At 49.2% G+C, this 17,737-nt stretch overlaps 1 protein-coding gene across 5 annotated transcripts in view; it reads right to left on the bottom strand.

Moving 5' to 3' along the window:
* LOC139269087 (membrane-associated phosphatidylinositol transfer protein 2) overlaps positions 1 to 17,737 on the bottom strand; it is a 349,880-nt gene that overhangs the window by 23,726 nt on the left and 308,417 nt on the right. For 3 of the 5 annotated variants that reach the window (XM_070888156.1, XM_070888158.1, XM_070888157.1), the window contains 5 exons: positions 15,313 to 15,477; positions 9,278 to 9,502; positions 8,343 to 8,491; positions 7,413 to 7,529; positions 7,172 to 7,288 (listed from right to left, as the gene is read on the bottom strand). In XM_070888156.1, coding sequence (XP_070744257.1) covers positions 7,172 to 7,288; positions 7,413 to 7,529; positions 8,343 to 8,491; positions 9,278 to 9,502; positions 15,313 to 15,477 — 773 coding nt within the window. The remainder of the gene's footprint in view (positions 1 to 7,171; positions 7,289 to 7,412; positions 7,530 to 8,342; positions 8,492 to 9,277; positions 9,503 to 15,312; positions 15,478 to 17,737) is intronic. The other 2 variants (XM_070888159.1, XM_070888160.1) reach the window with 1 other exon arrangement.

Here is a 17,737-nt window from a genome sequence, read left to right as displayed (position 1 = left end):
CCAAATATGACAATCCAAAGAACCCATTCTTGTGGCCTCCTCCTTGGTGAAAGGCCATTGAGCGGGTGATTGGGCCACTCAGATTCTTCCTCATAACACACAGAAAAAGGAAAATGAGCCGAAGTTGGCAAAAATGAGCATCCAACTTCTTGGATATTTTAAAAATCTTTTTGATGATGATGGGATCACGGTTTAGTCTTGGGTTTGAGCCTGGGCCATGTTGACATGTTGTCCTTGCTAGTGGAGGAATACAGGGGATGGTGGGGGTGCAGAATGACCTCCGCATCACAAGGACAGCTACAGACGAGGGAGGTCTTCAGCCTACTTTGTTCATTCTTTCATTCAACACCCCCCGCTTCCACAATAAACCATCCAACCGTTGCTTGAATGAGTTGAGAGTTTTTGCCTCCATTCCCAATGTGAGACAATCCTGAATGTGCATTTTATCAGTCTGTATCCATGAAGTAAGTATCTTTTATACTTTTATGTGCTCCCTCACATTTATCTCATTTCGAGGGTGACGAGCCCACATCTATCAGTTCCCCGACTCTCAGGATCAGCCTCATGACCCTTGTCTGGCCCAGGCTCGGTGTTTCTCTTGGGCCTCTGTGACCAGAATGGAATATTGGAGATCTGACCATCCCAGAGCTCTGTACAGCTTCACTGTGGTGTTCTCAGACTTGTGCCCGGCTTCTCCAGCAATACATCTCCGTATTGTTTGCTGTGATAAGTGCCACTGTGCAACGACGGGACAGAGATACGTCTACAATCACTCCCAGATCTCTCTCAGCCTCCGCTCTAGTTAGTACAACACATGCACCCATTTCCTTCCCTGTGTCTACGACCTTCTACTTAATCTCGGTTCAATTTCATCTGTTGCAGTTTTGGCCACTTGCAAATATTCTACATGTCCTTTTGACTGCTTAGTCAAACTTGTCTGCCCCCTCTCCCCTCCCCCTCAAAATTTGGTATCATCTGTGACTGACCAACTTATGCTTCTGTATCCAAGTCTTTTACACACATCAGCAATAATAGGGGCCCGAGTACCAATCTCAGGGTGGGGGGGCTCCACTTAGTATATGCCCCCAATCCTGACATTATTCTATTCAATACCCGTATGCTTGAATTAGAATTGGAAGGTGGTCAGACTTTAGCAAACTTCGTACGCTGCACAGCAGAGACGATTCTATCAATTAACCATCCCGTTGATGGTGGATTTGGTGCAAACTAGGCCGATCACCTTGATGCCTGAACTCGTCACTCAGGACTTGGAGACTACAGGGAGGACCCAAGACAAGAACTCGAGCCTACCAGAGACGTAACGTTATAAAGCAAGCACCACGTCAAGGAAACATTGTGATCCGATCAGCCAAGCAGACACAGATTGAATTCTAAAGCCAGTGTGTGTGGCAAGACAGTGGAACATTGGTTATTGTCAGGACACAAAACCAACTGCAATGCGGGTATTTGTAGTCACTAGCAAGATTAACTTGCAGAATTGCTGTTTGTCGGAAAAGGAAGTGAAGGTTTACCGAGAATGACATCTTCAGTCCCGAGGTCTCCAGGGTCAGCTCTCTCAGGCACAATTCAGCTTTTCTAAGAGAACATGTGATTGTTTTGGTCTGGGGCAGCCAGTGCAGCTACCCCAGGCAAAACCTTCCATTTATGGATCTGACGCCAGTCTAACAACAACAACTTGTATTTATATAGCGCCTTTAACATAGTGAAACAACCCAAGGTGCTTCACAGGAGTGTTATACAATAAAAATCTGACTCCGAGCTGCATAAGGAGAAATTAGGGCAGGTGACCAAAAGCTGGGTCAAAGAGGTAGGTTTTAAGGAGCGCCTTGGAGGAGAAAAGAGAGGTAGAGAGGCGGAGAGGTTTAGGGAGGGAGTTCCAGAGCTTGGGGCCCAAGCAACAGAAGGCACGGTGGTTAAGCGATTATAATCAGGGATGCTCAGGAGGGCAGAATTAGAGGAGCGCAGACATCTCGGGGGGTTGTGGGGTTGGAGATAGGGAGGGGCGAGGGCCATGGAGGGATTTGTAAACAAGAATGAGAATTTTGAAATCGAGGCGCTGCTTAACCAGAAGCCAACGTAGGTCAGCGAGCACAGTGGGTGATGGGTGAGCGAGACGTGGTGCGAGTTAGGACACGGGGCAGTGAGCACAGGGGGTGATGGGTGAGCGAGACTGGGTGTGAGTTAGGACACGGGGCAGTGAGCACAGGGGGTGATGGGTGAGCGAGACTTGGTGCGAGTTAGGACACGGGGCAGCCGAGTTTTGGATCACCTCTAGTTTATATAAGGTCGTCGTCTTCTTCTTAGCAGTCCTCCAGAGTTGAGGATAACTTGCTTCCACACGAATATGAGTTCTCAGGTGACTGATGAGACCAATGCGGGATCTACAGTCCCTGTCACAGGTGGGGGCAGACGGTGGTTGGAGGGACGGGTAAGGATGGGGTGCTTGGATTATCGTGTGCTCCTTCCGCTTGGCCTCCGTGCTCCCAGCGAAGAGACTGGAGATGTTCGCCGCCTTCCCGGATGCTTCTCCTCCACTTTGAGCCGTCTTGGGCCAGGAATTCCCAGGTGTCGGTGGGGATGTTGCACTTTTTCCAAGGAGGCTTTGAAGGTGTCCTGGAAGCGTTTCCTCTTCCCACCTGGGACTCGCTTGTCATGTCGGAGCTCTGAGTAGAGCGCTTGTTTCGGGAGTCTAGTATCGGGCATGTGGACGATGTGGCCCGCCCATCGGAGCTGATCGAGCGTGGTCAGTGCCGCGATGCTGGGGATGTTGGCCTGAGAGAGAACGCTGATGTTGGTGCGCCTATCCTGCCAATGGATTTGCAGGATTTAGCGGAGGCAGTGTTGGTGGTATTTCTCCAGTGTTTTGAGGTGCCTGCTGTATATAGTCCATGTCTCTGAGGCATATAGGATAGAATGTGGGAGGCCAGCCAGGAGTGTGTTGGAATAGTTAAGTCTAGAGATAATAAAAGGCACGGATGAGGGTTTCAGCAGCAGATGAGCTGAGGCAAGGGCGGAGATGGGCGATGTTACAGAGATGGAAATAGGCGGTCTGAGTTGTGTGGTGTATATGTGGTCAAAAGCTCATTTCAGGTACAAATATGACACTAAGGTTGCGAACAGTCAGATAGGAGTTGGGGAGACGAGTGGAATCAGTGGCTAGGGAACGGATATTGTGATGAGGACCAAAAACAATGACGTCGCTCTTCTCAATATTCAAATGGGAGAAAATTTCTCCTCATCCAGAACTTGATGTGGGACGAGCAGTCTGACAATTTAGAGACCGAAGAGGGGTTGAGAGAAGTGGTGGTGAGGTAGAGCTGGGTGTCATCAGCGTACATGTGGAAACTGACCTAGGGGCAACATGTAGATGAGGAATAGGAGGGGCCAAGGGGTGGGAAGAGAAGCCGTTGCAGCTGATTCTCTGGCAACGATTAGACAGATAGGGGTGCATGCAATCAAGGTGCAGCAGTTATCATGGGTGACTTTAATATGCACATAGATTGGGCTAACCAAACTGGAAACAATACTGTGGAGGAGGATTTCCTGGAGTGCATAAGGGATGGTTTTTTAGACCAATATGTCGAGGAACCAACTAGGGGGGAGGCCACCTTAGACTGGGTGTTGTGTAATGAGAGAGGATTAATTAGCAATCTCGTTGTGCGAGGCCCCTTGGGGAAGAGTGACCATAATATGGTGGAATTCTATATTAGGATGGAGAATGAAACAGTTAATTCAGAGACCATGGTCCAGAACTTAAAGAAGGGTAACTTTGAAGGTATGAGGCGTGAATTGGCTAGGATAGATTGGCGAATGATACTTAAGGGGTTGACTGTGGATGGGCAATGGCAGACATTTAGAGACCGCATGGATGAACTACAACAATTGTAAAAATAAAAAAGGGAAGGTGGCTCAACTGTGGCTATCAAAGGAAATCAGGGATAGTATTAAAGCCAAGGAAGTGGCATACAAATTGGCCAGAAATAGCAGCGAACCCAAGGACTGAGAGAAATTTAGAACTCAGCAGAGGAGGACAAAGGGTTTGATTAGGGCAGGGAAAATAGAGTACGAGAGGAAGCTTGCAGGGAACATTAAGACGGACTGCAAAAGCTTCTATAGATATGTAAAGAGAAAAAGGTTAGTAAAGACCAACGTAGGTCCTCTGCAGTCAGAATCAGGGGAAGTCATAACTGGGAACAAAGAAATGGCAGACCAATTGAACAAGTACTTTGGTTCGGTATTCACTAAGGAGGACACAAATAACCTTCCGGATATAAAAGGGGTCAGAGGGTCTGGTAAGAAGGAGGAACTGAGGGAAATCCTTATTAGTCGGGAAATTGTGTTGGGGAAATTGATGGGATTGAAGGCCGATAAATCCCCAGGGCCTGATGGACTGCATCCTAGAGTACTTAAGGAGGTGGCCTTGGAAATAGCAGATGCATTGACAGTCATTTTCCAACATTCCATAGACTCTGGATCAGTTCCTATGGAGTGGAGGGTTGCCAATGTAACCCCACTTTTTAAAAAAGGAGAGAGAAAACAGGGAATTATAGACCGGTCAGCCTGACATCGGTAGTGGGTAAAATGATGGAATCAATTATTAAGGATGCCATAGCAGCACATTTGGAAAGAGGTGACATGATAGGTCCAAGTCAGCATGGATTTGTGAAAGGGAAATCATGCTTGACAAATCTTCTGGAATTTTTTGAGGATGTTTCCAGTAGAGTGGACAAGGGGGAACCAGTTGATATGGTGTATTTGGACTTTCGAAGGCTTTCGACAAGGTCCCACACAAGAGATTAATGTGCAAAGTTAAAGCACATGGGATTGGGGGTAGTGTGCTGACATGGATTGAGAACTGGTTGTCAGACAGGAAGCAAAGAGTAGGAGTAAATGGGTACTTTTCAGAATGGCAGGCAGTGACTAGTGGGGTACCGCAAGGTTCTGTGCTGGGGCCCCAGCTGTTTACAGTGCACATTAATGATTTAGACGAAGGGATTAAATGTAGTATCTCCAAATTTGCGGATGACACTAAGTTGGGTGGCATGTGAGCTGCGATGAGGATACGATGAGGATGCTATAAGGCTGCAGAGTGACTTGGATAGGTTAGGTGAGTGGGCAAATGCATGGCAGATGAAGTATAATGTGGATAAATGTGAAGTTATCCACTTTGGTGGTAAAAACAGAGAGACAGACTATTATCTGAATGGTGACAGATGAGGAAAAGGGGAGGTGCAACGAGATCTGGGTGTCATGGTACATCAGTCATTGAAGGTTGGCATGCAGGTACAGCAGGCGGTTAAGAAAGAAAATGGCATGTTGGCCTTCATAGCGAGGGGATTTGAGTACAGGGGCAGGGAGGTGTTGCTACAGTTGTATAGGGCCTTGGTGAGGCCACACCTGGAGTATTGTGTACAGTTTTGGTCTCCTAACTTGAGGAAGGACATTCTTGCTATTGAGGGAGTGCAGCGAAGGTTCACCAGACTGATTCCTGGGATGGCGGGACTGACATATCAAGAAAGACTGGATCAATTGGGCTTGTATTCACTGGTGTTCAGAAGAATGAGAGGGGATCTCATAGAAACGTTTAAAATTCTGAGGGGTTTAGACAGGTTAGATGCAGGAAGAATGTTCCCAATGTTGGGGAAGTCCAGAACCAGGGGTCACAGTCTAAGGGTAAGGCGTAAGCCATTTAGGACCGAGATGAGGAGAAACTTCTTTACCCAGAGAATGGTGAACCTGTGGAATTCTCTACCACAGAAAGTAGTTGAGGCCAATTCACTAAATATATTCAAAAAGGAGTTAGATGTAGTCCTTGCTACTCGGGGGATCAAGGGGTATGGCGAGAAAGCAGGAATGGGGTACTGAGGTTGCATGTTCAGCCATGAACTCATTGAATGGTGGTGCAGGCTCGAAGGGCCGAATGGCCTACTCCTGCACCTATTTTCTATGTTTCTATGTTTCCATAAGAATGGAACCAGGCGAGTGCAGTCCCACCCAGCTGGACGACAGTGGAGAGGCGTTGGAGAAGAATAGAGTGATCAACTGTGTCACTACAGGGTGAGAGGCCACAGACAGGTCCAGGAGGACGAGGAGCGATAGTTTGCCTTTGTCACAGTCACAAAGGATGTCATTTGTGACTTTGATGAGAGCCGTTTCGGTTCTGTGGCATGCACGGAAACCAGATTGCAGAGATTCAAACATGGAATTGCGGGAAAGATGAGCACGGATTTGGGAGGTGACAAGGACTGGAGAGGAAAAGGAGGTTGGAGATGGGGCATTAGTTTGCAAGGACGGAGGGATTGGCTTTTTGAGGAGCGGGGTGATGATGGCAGATTTGAGTAAGAGAGAGACAGAACCCGAGGAGAGCGAACCGGTAACGTCAGCTCCCCAGTGAGGAGCACAGCACGCCATCAACCTCACCTCCGGCTCAAGCAATTCATCGTTAGGAGGAAAAGTTTCACTCTTGAAGTCACAGAATCTCTTACATGTTCAGACCCACTTTCTGGGAACTCTCGACATGCAGCTAACAGCATTCACACTGATGCTGTGCTACACAAAAGGAACTGGATATCCGAACCATCCCTCCCAGGGCACTGACCGAGACACACAATGCAACAGCATGTGGCACACAGCTACAGTGTAAAAATTCGTGGCATTTTAAAGCCAAGTCAGTGCTAGCAATGTTTGTGTGTATAAGGCATATTCTCGACAGTACAAGATCTCCCTCTACCTCAGGACAGAGCTTCATTATTGATTATTTATTGTTCTTGCATCTGCTGGTACTACTATCTGGTCAAGGAACAGAATTGTATAATGTTACAACACAGAATCAGGCCATTCAGCCCATTGCCTCTGTGCTGATTCGCTGAAAGAGCGAACACACTTACTCCCATCTCCTGCCCGTTCCCTGCACCTTTTTAACATTTTTATCGACTTCTCTATTACAACCGTTTACAGATTCTGCTTGCACTGCTGTTTCTCGGACAGCATTTCTTGTACAGACAATCAGCTGCATAAAAAAGTTTCTCCCAACAAAAGATTCTGTTGTTGGACAAGCTGGTGTTGTACTGGTCTTTCCCAACATGAGCTCCGAATACAGCAAGGAATGTGCATCAGAAACTAGAGCAATAATTCCAAGCCCAATATTCACCTTTTCTCCAGTCAGTGTGACCATGTCCAGGGGCCCGTACATAAATCTCCCGGTCAGTGTCTGAGGACCATCTTCAGTAACAATCACATCACTCACTCGGTGATTTGCTGTAACATTCTGTGTGAAACAATGTGCAAAAGGGACATTTAGTTTTTGTGCCAACTGTTCAATTAACTGCAAGAAATAATTAAAACAGATCACACATTATACACACCGTAGGATATTAAAGATATTTTCATACCCTTATTTTAACATGCGTCCTCTTGCGAAGCCACTTTTCACGTGGTTTTGAAGGACTGAATACAGAAACTTCCTTCCCATCCAGTTCCAGAACACTGGCATTTTCATGCCTCATAACCTACATGTAAATATGATTTTATCCAACATTACAACAGCATTTCAAAAGTACTTCAATGGCTGTAAAGCGTTTGAGATGTCCAACATCATGATAGGCACTATAGAAATGCAAGTCTTTCTTTCCATTACTGCTTCATTGTCTTTCTACCACGTTCCTATTGAGAATTTCAATTACTAATTATGTTCAAATAAAACGGTAACTGGAGAATTTCACAGATTGTTAACAGGAAAGGTATTTTTCTTTTTACCCAAGGCGTCAGCCATGTCTCAGTGGGTAGCACTCTTGCCTCTGAGTCAGAAGGTTGTGGGTTCAAGTCCCACTCCAGAGACTTGAGCACAAAATCCAGGCTGACACTCCCAGTGCTGCACTGTCGGAGGTCTGTCTTTCGGAAGAGATGTAAAATGGAGGCCCAGTCTGCCCTCCAGGTGACGTTAAGATCCCACGGCAGTATTTGAAGATCAGGGGAGTTCTCCTGGTGTCCCGGGCAACATTTATCAACAGCATAAACAAATTATCTTGTAATTTATCTCAAAAGTTCTGATGAAGGGTCATTGACCTGAAAGGTTAACTCTGTCTCTCTCTCTCTCTCCACAGATGCTGCCTGACCTGCTGAGTATTTATAGCATTTTCTGTTTTTATATTAGTCATTTATTTCATTGCTGTTTATGGGAGCTTGCTGTGCGTAAATTGGCTACTGTGTTTCCTACATTACAACAGTGACTACACTTCAAAAGTACTTCTGTGACTAAAGCGCTTTGGGACATCCTGAGGTTGTGAAAGGTGCTATATAAATGTAAATTCTTTCTTTCTTACCTGTCGTAGCAGAAATGAGACGACATCTGTTGACTCCCAGTAACTTGCATGAAAGAGATGAGGTAAGGCTATAGTTGGGAACGCTGTTAGAGCGTCGGGGCAGTAGAGAGCATAGTCAACCCTCTTAGTTCCCCACCATCTTGCTGCAACTGAAACAAAAATAAATCATTTTTAAGTTTAAGAAAAACAGCTCAAAAGCATCTCGGGATTAGTTTAAGGGTGAATGAACTGACAGGTCTGTTTGCTTCTTACTATTAAGGTGAAGCTTTGTGTATAATGTACCCATCATTCCCATTACTATTGAGGTTTTTATATATGTAACAAGTTTCACGCAAAGCGCAAAGCTTTTATTTATTATTAAACGTAGAATTACAATGTAGCTGCAGCGTAATTCTATTAAAGAATCAGTGAGTGAGAAAGTGGTACAGTTCCCCACAGAGACAGTGTAGGAGAGTTTTCAGCTGCTTCTATTCTGGTGCAAGTGCTTGAAGTGTTGGCACCAAATTTCTCTCTGCTGTGTTGTGATAGCTGCACTCTAATAGTACAGAAAGGAATTTGTGCCAGCGCAGTGGGCCTTTGTACAAGATCAGCACCAACTGGATAACCTGCCTGTTTAAGAGGTTGCCAACATCCCATTTAGAAAAAAACTTGTTAGTAATCCAGAGAAACCGAATGAGTCACTCGCTTCGAAGTATCACTTCCGCTGCTGTGTCCAGAACCCACATACGTAGCCAATCAGCAAAAGAAAAGGTTCAAATGACACCTTATATACCTCAACATTGTGTTAATGATAGATTTTGACAGGGTTCAGTAACCTAACAATTTCTTTCTAGAAGTTAAAAGGGAAAATAAATTATGTCTGGGGGAGGGGGTTACAAGCAAGGATGCATCTAAAAGCTACATTAAAACTAGGTTTGGTTCTATGATCCCAATACCTGTCTGGATGTCCACCTCTGAGACTCTCTGTTGTGTTGGACTCTGTATTTCTGCAGAATTCACACAATTCTGCTTCAGCCTTTGCTTGTTCTCATTCTGTGACAGCACGGGTTTGGACTGTTTACAGTCCTGAGGGAAAATGCATTTTGGAAGGGCTTTGTTGTAGGGGACAAGTTTGGACAAGAAAGACAACTTTTTGCAATGGTTTGGGTGATAGTTTTGCTCTGAGAAATGAAAGTAAAACAAAATTCACATTACACAACACACAAATAAACACTGAAAACTTTGGTTTCTATGTATACGAACATTTAAAATATATTTGTTTGATTTATGACAGAATCTTGCAATGGGGTTTGGTGTGGTTTGTTTTAAATTTCCCTCTTTCTCCAACTTGTGAACTGGCAGCCGTGCCTTCAGCTGCCTGGGCCCCAAGCTCTGGAATTCCCGGCCTAAACCTCTCCACCTCGCTTTCCTCCTTCAAGACCTACCTCTTTAACCAAGCTTTTGATCACCTGCCCTAATTTCTCCTTTAGTGGCTCAGTGTCAATTTTTTTGTTTTATATTACTCCTGTGAAGTGTCTTGGGACATTTTACTACGTTACAGGCGTAATATAAATACAAGTTGTTGTTGTAGCTTATCATCGTGAATGAACCTTGAGCTGGGCAGTCTGCACCTGATCATCATCATCGGCAGTCCCTCGGAGGCAAGGGAGACTTGCTTCCTACTCTTAACATGAGTTCTTGGGTGACTGAACAGTCCAATATGAGAGCCACAGTCCCTGTCACAGGTGGGACAGACAGTGGTTGGGACAGGTTTGCCGCACGCTCCTTCCGCTGCCTGCGCTTGCTTTCTGCATGCTCTCGGCGACGAGACTCGAGGTGCTCAGCGCCCTCCCGGATGCTCTTCCTCCATTTAGGGCGGTCTTTGGCCAGGGACTCCCAGATGTCGGTGGGGATGTTGCACTTTATCAGGGAGGCTTTGAGGGTGACCTTGTAACGTTTCCTCTGCCCACCTGGGGCTCGTTTGCCATGAAGGAGTTCCGAGTAGAGCGCTTGCTTTGATAGTATTGTGTCAGGCATGTGGACAATGTGGCCCGCCCCGCGGAGCTGATCATATCCTGGGGGCAGCTCCCCACTGGGAGGAGCAATTGCAACTTCAGGACAGATGTCAATTGCACCTTTCCCCACTCCCCTCCCCTCACCACCCCACAGTACGATCAGCTGGTCTCCTGGTTTAGTACCAACAAGCTAACTTCAGCCACTGGCAAACAGGCAGACCCATCACCCAGAGTTAAGCATTCTGGTTAATGGCCACTCGAGACTACAAATGTTATTATACATGCAGTCAGATATTTAAAACAGCTTAGTATTCAAGTTAGTATTGAGGTTTGTATCAGAAATCAGTGATCAGTCAGAAAACAATTTTTAGACAAATAATTGAAAATTAAAAAGGAATGATCCTGTTGACTGGTCTGATGAATACGATGGGATTCTAAAAGAATTTTACAATCTGCTCTGAAATCATTGCACCTTCAGGGTCTTTAAAAACCACTAACGTGTCCACTGCAGACACAGCACAGACACAACAGCTGGCAAAATGTGGTTTTCCCTTAGCAATGTGAGAATATCTGTGTTCCATGTTATTGCTGCAATGTGCAGACCACAAAGATATCGGAAAGTGAAGTGAATGACAGCATTTTACTCACAGCCACATCAAACGTACAGATATCCAGGGAAGAGGGGAAAATGGTCAAAGCTGTGCAAAAAAACACCACTGGAACAGTTTCTTCAGGCATGTGGAGAGGCACAAACACATCATGTACAAGGAACTCTCTATTCTTTAAACATTTGCCTATATCACCTCCACCCCTTCCCCACCCATGCCATGCTCTGCTGATTGGGAGGGGCCAGGCAGATATCTGACCTCAAGCTTCTGCCAATGCAGCTCTCCGAGAAACTCTCAGAGAGGGGGAGGTAGAAACCCTCCCTCCGGCTTTCTCTCCTTTGCTGTGAGGAAGCGTTTAGCGTCAATTAAACAGAGCCAGACAATGCTGGAGACACCCAGGTCAGTCAGCATCTGTGGGGAGAACAGACAATGTTTCAAGTGTACAGCCTGACGCTGTGTGTACTTGGCGTTTTCTGGGTTTACTTGAGATGAGGAACTGATGGTGTGAAAAGCTGGGAGCAGCAGCCCATGTGCTCAGTCTGTGGCTCAGTACGTCCACACTTCAATCCACCGCACCACAACCCCACCCCACCACAACCCCACCCCACCACACCACAACCCCACCCCCACCACAACACACCACAACCCCACCCCACCCCAACCCCACCCCACCACAACCCCACCCCACCACAAACCCACCCCACCCCACCACAACCCCACCCCACCACAACCCCACCCCACCACAACCCCACCCCACCACAACCCCACCCCACCACAAACCCACCCCACCACAACCCCACCCCACCCCACCACAAACCCACCCCACCCCACCACAACCCCACCCCACCACAACCCCACCCCACCACAACCCCACCCCACCACAACCCCACCACAACCCCACCCCACCACACCCCACCCCACCACAAACCCACCCCACCACAACCCCACCCCACCACACCCCACCCCACCACAAACCCACCCCACCACAACCCCACCCCACCACAACCCCACCCCACCACAACCCCACCACAACCCCACCCCACCACAACCCCACCACAAACCCACCCCACCACAACCCCACCTCACCACAACCCCACCTCACCACAACCCCACCCCACCACAACCCCACCCCACCACAACCCCACCCCAACCTCACCCCACCCCAACCCCACCCCACCACAAACCCACCCCACCACAACCTCACCCCACCCCACCACAACCCCACCCCACCACAACCCCACCCCACCACAACCCCACCCCACCACAACCCCACCTCACCACAACCCCACCTCACCACAACCCCACCCCACCACAACCCCACCCCACCACAACCCCACCCCAACCTCACCCCACCACACCCCACCCCACCACAACCCACCCCACCACAACCTCACCCCACCCCACCACACCACAACCCCACCCCACCACAAACCCACCCCACCACAACCTCACCCCACCCCACCACAACCCCACCCCACCACAACCTCACCCCACCACAACCCAAAAAAATCAACACACCCACAAAAACCCACCCACCACAACCCCACCCCACCACAAACCCACCCACCACAACCCCACCCCACCACAACCCCACCCCACCACAAACCCACCCCACCACAACCCCACCACAACCTCACCCCACCACAAACCCACCCCACCACAACCCCACCCCACCACAAACCCACCCCACCACAACCCCACCCCACCACAACCCCACCCCACCACAACCCCACCCCACCACAAACCCACCCCACCACAACCCCACCCCACCACAACCCCACCCCACCACAACCCCACCCCACCTCACCCCACCCCACCACAAACCCACCCCACCACAACCCCACCCCACCACAAACCCACCCCACCACAACCCCACCCCACCACAACCTCACCCCACCACAAACCCACCCCACCACAAACCCACCCCACCACAACCCCACCCCACCACAACCCCACCCCACCACAACCCCACCCCACCACAACCCCACCCCAACCCCACCCCACCACAACCCCACCCCACCACAACCCCACCCCACCACAACCCCACCCCAACCCCACCCCACCACAACCCCACCCCACCACAAACCCACCCCACCACAACCTCACCCCACCACAACCCCACCCCACCACAACCCCACCCCACCACAACCCCACCCCAACCCCACCCCACCACAACCCCACCCCAACCCCACCCCACCACAACCCCACCCCAACCCCACCCCACCACAACCCCACCCCACCACAAACCCACCCCACCACAACCTCACCCCACCACAACCCCACCCCACCACAAACCCACCCCACCACAACCTCACCCCACCACAACCCCACCCCACCACAACCCCACCCCACCACAACCCCACCCCAACACAAACCCACCCCACCACAACCCCACCCCACCACAAACCCACCCCACCACAACCCCACCCCACCACAAACCCACCCCACCACAACCCCACCCCACCACAAACCCACCCCACCACAACCCCACCCCACCACAAACCCACCCCACCACAACCCCACCCCACCACAACCCCACCCCACCACAAACCCACCCCACCACAACCCCACCACAAACCCACCCCACCACAACCCCACCCCACCACAACCCCACCCCACCACAACCCCACCCCACCACAAACCCACCCCACCACAACCCCACCACAACCTCACCCCACCACAAACCCACCCCACCACAACCCCACCGCACCACAACCCCACCCCAACCCCACCCCAACCCCACCCCACCACAAACCCACCCCACCACAACCCCACCCCACCACAACCCCACCACAACCCCACCCCACCCCAACCCCACCCCACCACAACCCCACCCCACCCCAACCCCACCCCACCACAACCCCACCACAACCCCACCCCACCCCACCCCAACCCCACCCCACCCCCACCCCACCACAACCCCACCCCACCCCCACCACAACCCCACCCCACAACCCCACCCCACCCCCACCACAACCCCACCCCAACCCCACCACAACCCCACCCCACCCCCACCACAACCCCACCCCACCCCCACCCCACCCCAACCCCACCCCACCACAACCCCACCCCATCCCCACCCCACCCCACCCCCACCACAACCCCACCCCACCAAAACCCCACCACAACCTCACCCCACCACAACCCCACCCCACCCCACCACAACCCCACCCCACCACAACCCCACCCCACCACAACCCCACCCCACCACAACCCCACCCCAACCCCACCCCACCACAAACCCACCCCCACCCCACCCCGCCACACCACAACCCCACCCCATCACAAACCCACCCCACCACAAACCCACCCCACCCCTCCACCCCACCCCACCACAAACCCACCCCACCACAAACCCACACCACCACAACCCCACCCCGCCACAACCCCACCCCGCCACAACCCCACCCCACCACAACCGCAACCCCACCCCCACCCCCACCACAACCCCACCCCCACCACAACCCCACCCCCACCCCACCACACCCAACCCCACCCCCACCACAACCCCACCGAATGGTCTGCCTTTGTCATCTTGAGTTTTGTAACAACTGACATGACAACAGCTACACTGATGTGAATCAGAAAATTGATTTCTTACAAAATAGCACAACTGAAGAGCTAACAGGATACGGTAATATTAGTGTGCGCAATACACTTCAACTGACTGGATGCATTAATGTCTGAAGTTTAATGTCAATGGATACATAGGGGAAGGAATGGCAAGAGAGGCGATGGAGAAAAGGGCTATCTGAGCAGTCCAACCCCCTGAGTACTTTCTTCATTCTCAGGAAGTGAGTTGCCTCTAACTAAGACTCTAACTAATTATCTGACCCCCATCATGAGGATTATTTTTAAATGGCAAAGTTTGTAAAATATCAAAGGACTTGAAGTTGGTAAAAGCAAAATATTGCCCAGTTCTAATATATAAAATATTGCCCTGGAAAGCATGAATATTGCTGTTTACAATAATTGTCTACCAACACATTAGCAATGATAAACAGCTTGCTATATTTTGGATATTGGGTAAGTGAGCTGTACAGAATGGGCAGGAGCTAAATTTGCCTTGTGCGGTAACACTGCACAGATTCGGTTTGCTAGATGAAGATACTAGATGTTACCCACTTCATCCAGTGTCAAGTCTGCCCACGGCAGATCATGAAAAGGCATGTTTACAATAAAATCGTTGACAAAATGATCCGGGATCAGCTTTTGCCGGCAGTTCCTTGCACTGTATCTGCTCGGGGCCCCAGGCAATGGTACAGGTTGCAGGGTCTTAATGCCCCCTGCTCTCGGCAACAGCTCAGGGCAATGGTATTGTTGTTCAGCAATCAGACACAGGATGTTTCGATGTACTGCAGCACTTACTGTTGGCTATGTTGGAAGCTGTGTAACTGTCTGCCATTCCCGACACCTGGCTGGCAATGCTGACCTCGCTCACCCTCCGGAATCCCCTGAAGATCGGGGCTGTTAAGGGGGAGGATGGAGACGAGCTTTCCGTGAAGACACCAGCATGGGACTGAACAATGTCTGCTACAGAGCCAAAACAAGGAAATCAAAATTAGACCCAACAGGGCAAGAGACAAACTCAAGCAGTGAAAGCACCAACTATCTTATCTCAGATGCAAATCCTTTTAATCGATTTCAAGGGGGAAAAAATATTCCAGGTGAGCTTTGAGACAAAAGGAAACCAACTGGCAAAAAGTGATTGTTGGTGAAGGGAGACTGAAGGGGAAAATAACCAAGACAAGAGCTAAACGTGGCTCAGTTTGTAAAGGTGGAAGACTGCACTGAGTAACGGGATGTCAAACCCAAGCCGTGGGAAATTCTACACAGCTTGACTTGGTCACCGGACTTCAATTCCAAGTGTGAGTCATACCAATACTACCTGGACACTCTGTCACCATTAACTGTACTGAGCACGATTGCACTCGTTAAACGCAGGTTCAATATTCACAACAGTATTTTGGATTAAGTAAATCATGCAAAAAAACTAGAAGCACCTGCCTTATTTGAAAGGTTTGTTTATTTATTATACACATCCCTTGCTGATTGGCACCAATGGAACTAAACCAGAAGCAGTAAAAATGGTGAAAAATGAGCCCCTCAGATGCCGGAAAAATCTAATGTTAGCCCCCCGCCCCTCTTCCCGCACAAGCAGCAAGTTAATGAGTTGGAGTCGCAGCCAGGGCGGGCCAGTTCTTTGTTAGACTATAGGGTCGAGTGCCTTGTGAAAGAAGAATGCCCTGCAGTGGGGAGGAGGCGAGGAACTGGACATAGCCCGTCTCCCTTCATGCCAAGCCTTCGATGTAATCAAGGAGCAGATTTGGCCAAGAGCTGCAGAGAGCGCTCTGCCCATTTCCAAACTGAAGTGGAAATATCAAGAAACAGGAGGACCACCGTTTGGGGGCAGGGTGGGTCACTGACAAAACTCAAATAGGGAACAAAATCGGCATAATTACTTGTATTAAAAAGTTGCATCGGAGATACAGCAGGACTCTACACATTCTGACATTGTTGGTACAATGCTCCACTAGATTTATTTTCAATTGCCTAAAAGGCCATAAAGCGAAAAACATCAACTACGAGTTACTTTAGTGTCATACAATTAGCTTATGTTGTGCTTGTTTATGTCTCGGTTTATCTGTTCAAGGAAAACACATTTAAAAATTATTACTATATGTGCATTCAAGTTGAATTTCAAGCAGTGTGAATTATTTCAGCACCAAACTTCCCAGCAGTGATGTCATGCCAAAAATAACCAGAAGCACAAAATGCAACATAAAACTCAAACTCGCTCCATTAAAGCCGAACTGGAATAGACTCCGTCCATTAAATGGTATTTGGAAAAGAAATGAACTGCATGCAAAGATGGAATGAACTGCATGCAAAGATGGAATCATAAAATGTAGACAGATGAAATCATAGACCTATTAGGCATGTTTTGTTTGCTTTATTGCTGGGAGGATGACTCTACATTACACGAGCCAGAGTTAATCTGATGCAATAGCAATGAGTTCCTTGGGCTCAATTTTCCCCAATGCCGTTTTTTGGCGTATTTGAAAAGTTAAGCCTGTTTTTTTTGGGCCCCGACTACGCCAAAAAAATTGAAAGTTTCCCCGTTTTAACGTGATTGTGGTCCGGCGCAGATTGTCCTTCAGCTCTGTGGATGGAGCCGAAGATGTGCACCAAAAAGATTGGGTTGCCAGGGTAACGAGGGACACACTGTGGGCTGAGGCTGGAAAGTGAAACATACGAGACATTCTGGTCTGTTCACAGCAATCTGCACACGCACCTGGCAGCTATTTAAGGCAGCAGCTTACCAACATTAAAATATTAAGAAGAGTCTTTGTGCCAATTGTAAGAATTGGAAAGGCCTCTCTACCGTGCCCCCCTCCCCCGGCCGGTGTCTTGTGCTGCTCGTAGCTCGGGCTGAAAGGCGTCCCTCCCCAGGAGCCGGGTGCCACTCCTGACCCTGACCGAATGTCCCCTGCCCCCCTCTCTGCCGTGGAACTGGATCTGCTGTCCCGGCTGATTCTCTTACCTGTGCTGATTTTGTTAACTGCCCAGCAGCTTTTTCAGAGAGGTCACAGACACCTTCTTAAGAAAAATCGTACTTGGCCAAACTTGCTTAAATGGCCAGAATTGGCGCGGGTGTCAGGTGACGCCCCCAATGAAATCGTAGCCGAAAAAAAATCAGACCCAAGTGAATTACGCTGGCGCAGAAACTTTGGGGAAACTTGGAGATTTTTAAATTTAATCCACACCAAAAAACTGGCACAGATAATTGGGG

The sequence above is a fragment of the Pristiophorus japonicus genome, chromosome 8, assembly GCF_044704955.1.
Source record: "Pristiophorus japonicus isolate sPriJap1 chromosome 8, sPriJap1.hap1, whole genome shotgun sequence".
Lineage (NCBI taxonomy): Eukaryota > Metazoa > Chordata > Chondrichthyes > Pristiophoridae > Pristiophorus > Pristiophorus japonicus.
The sequence above is the reverse complement of the archived record's forward strand: the minus strand, read 5'-3'. Positions and strand labels throughout refer to the sequence as shown.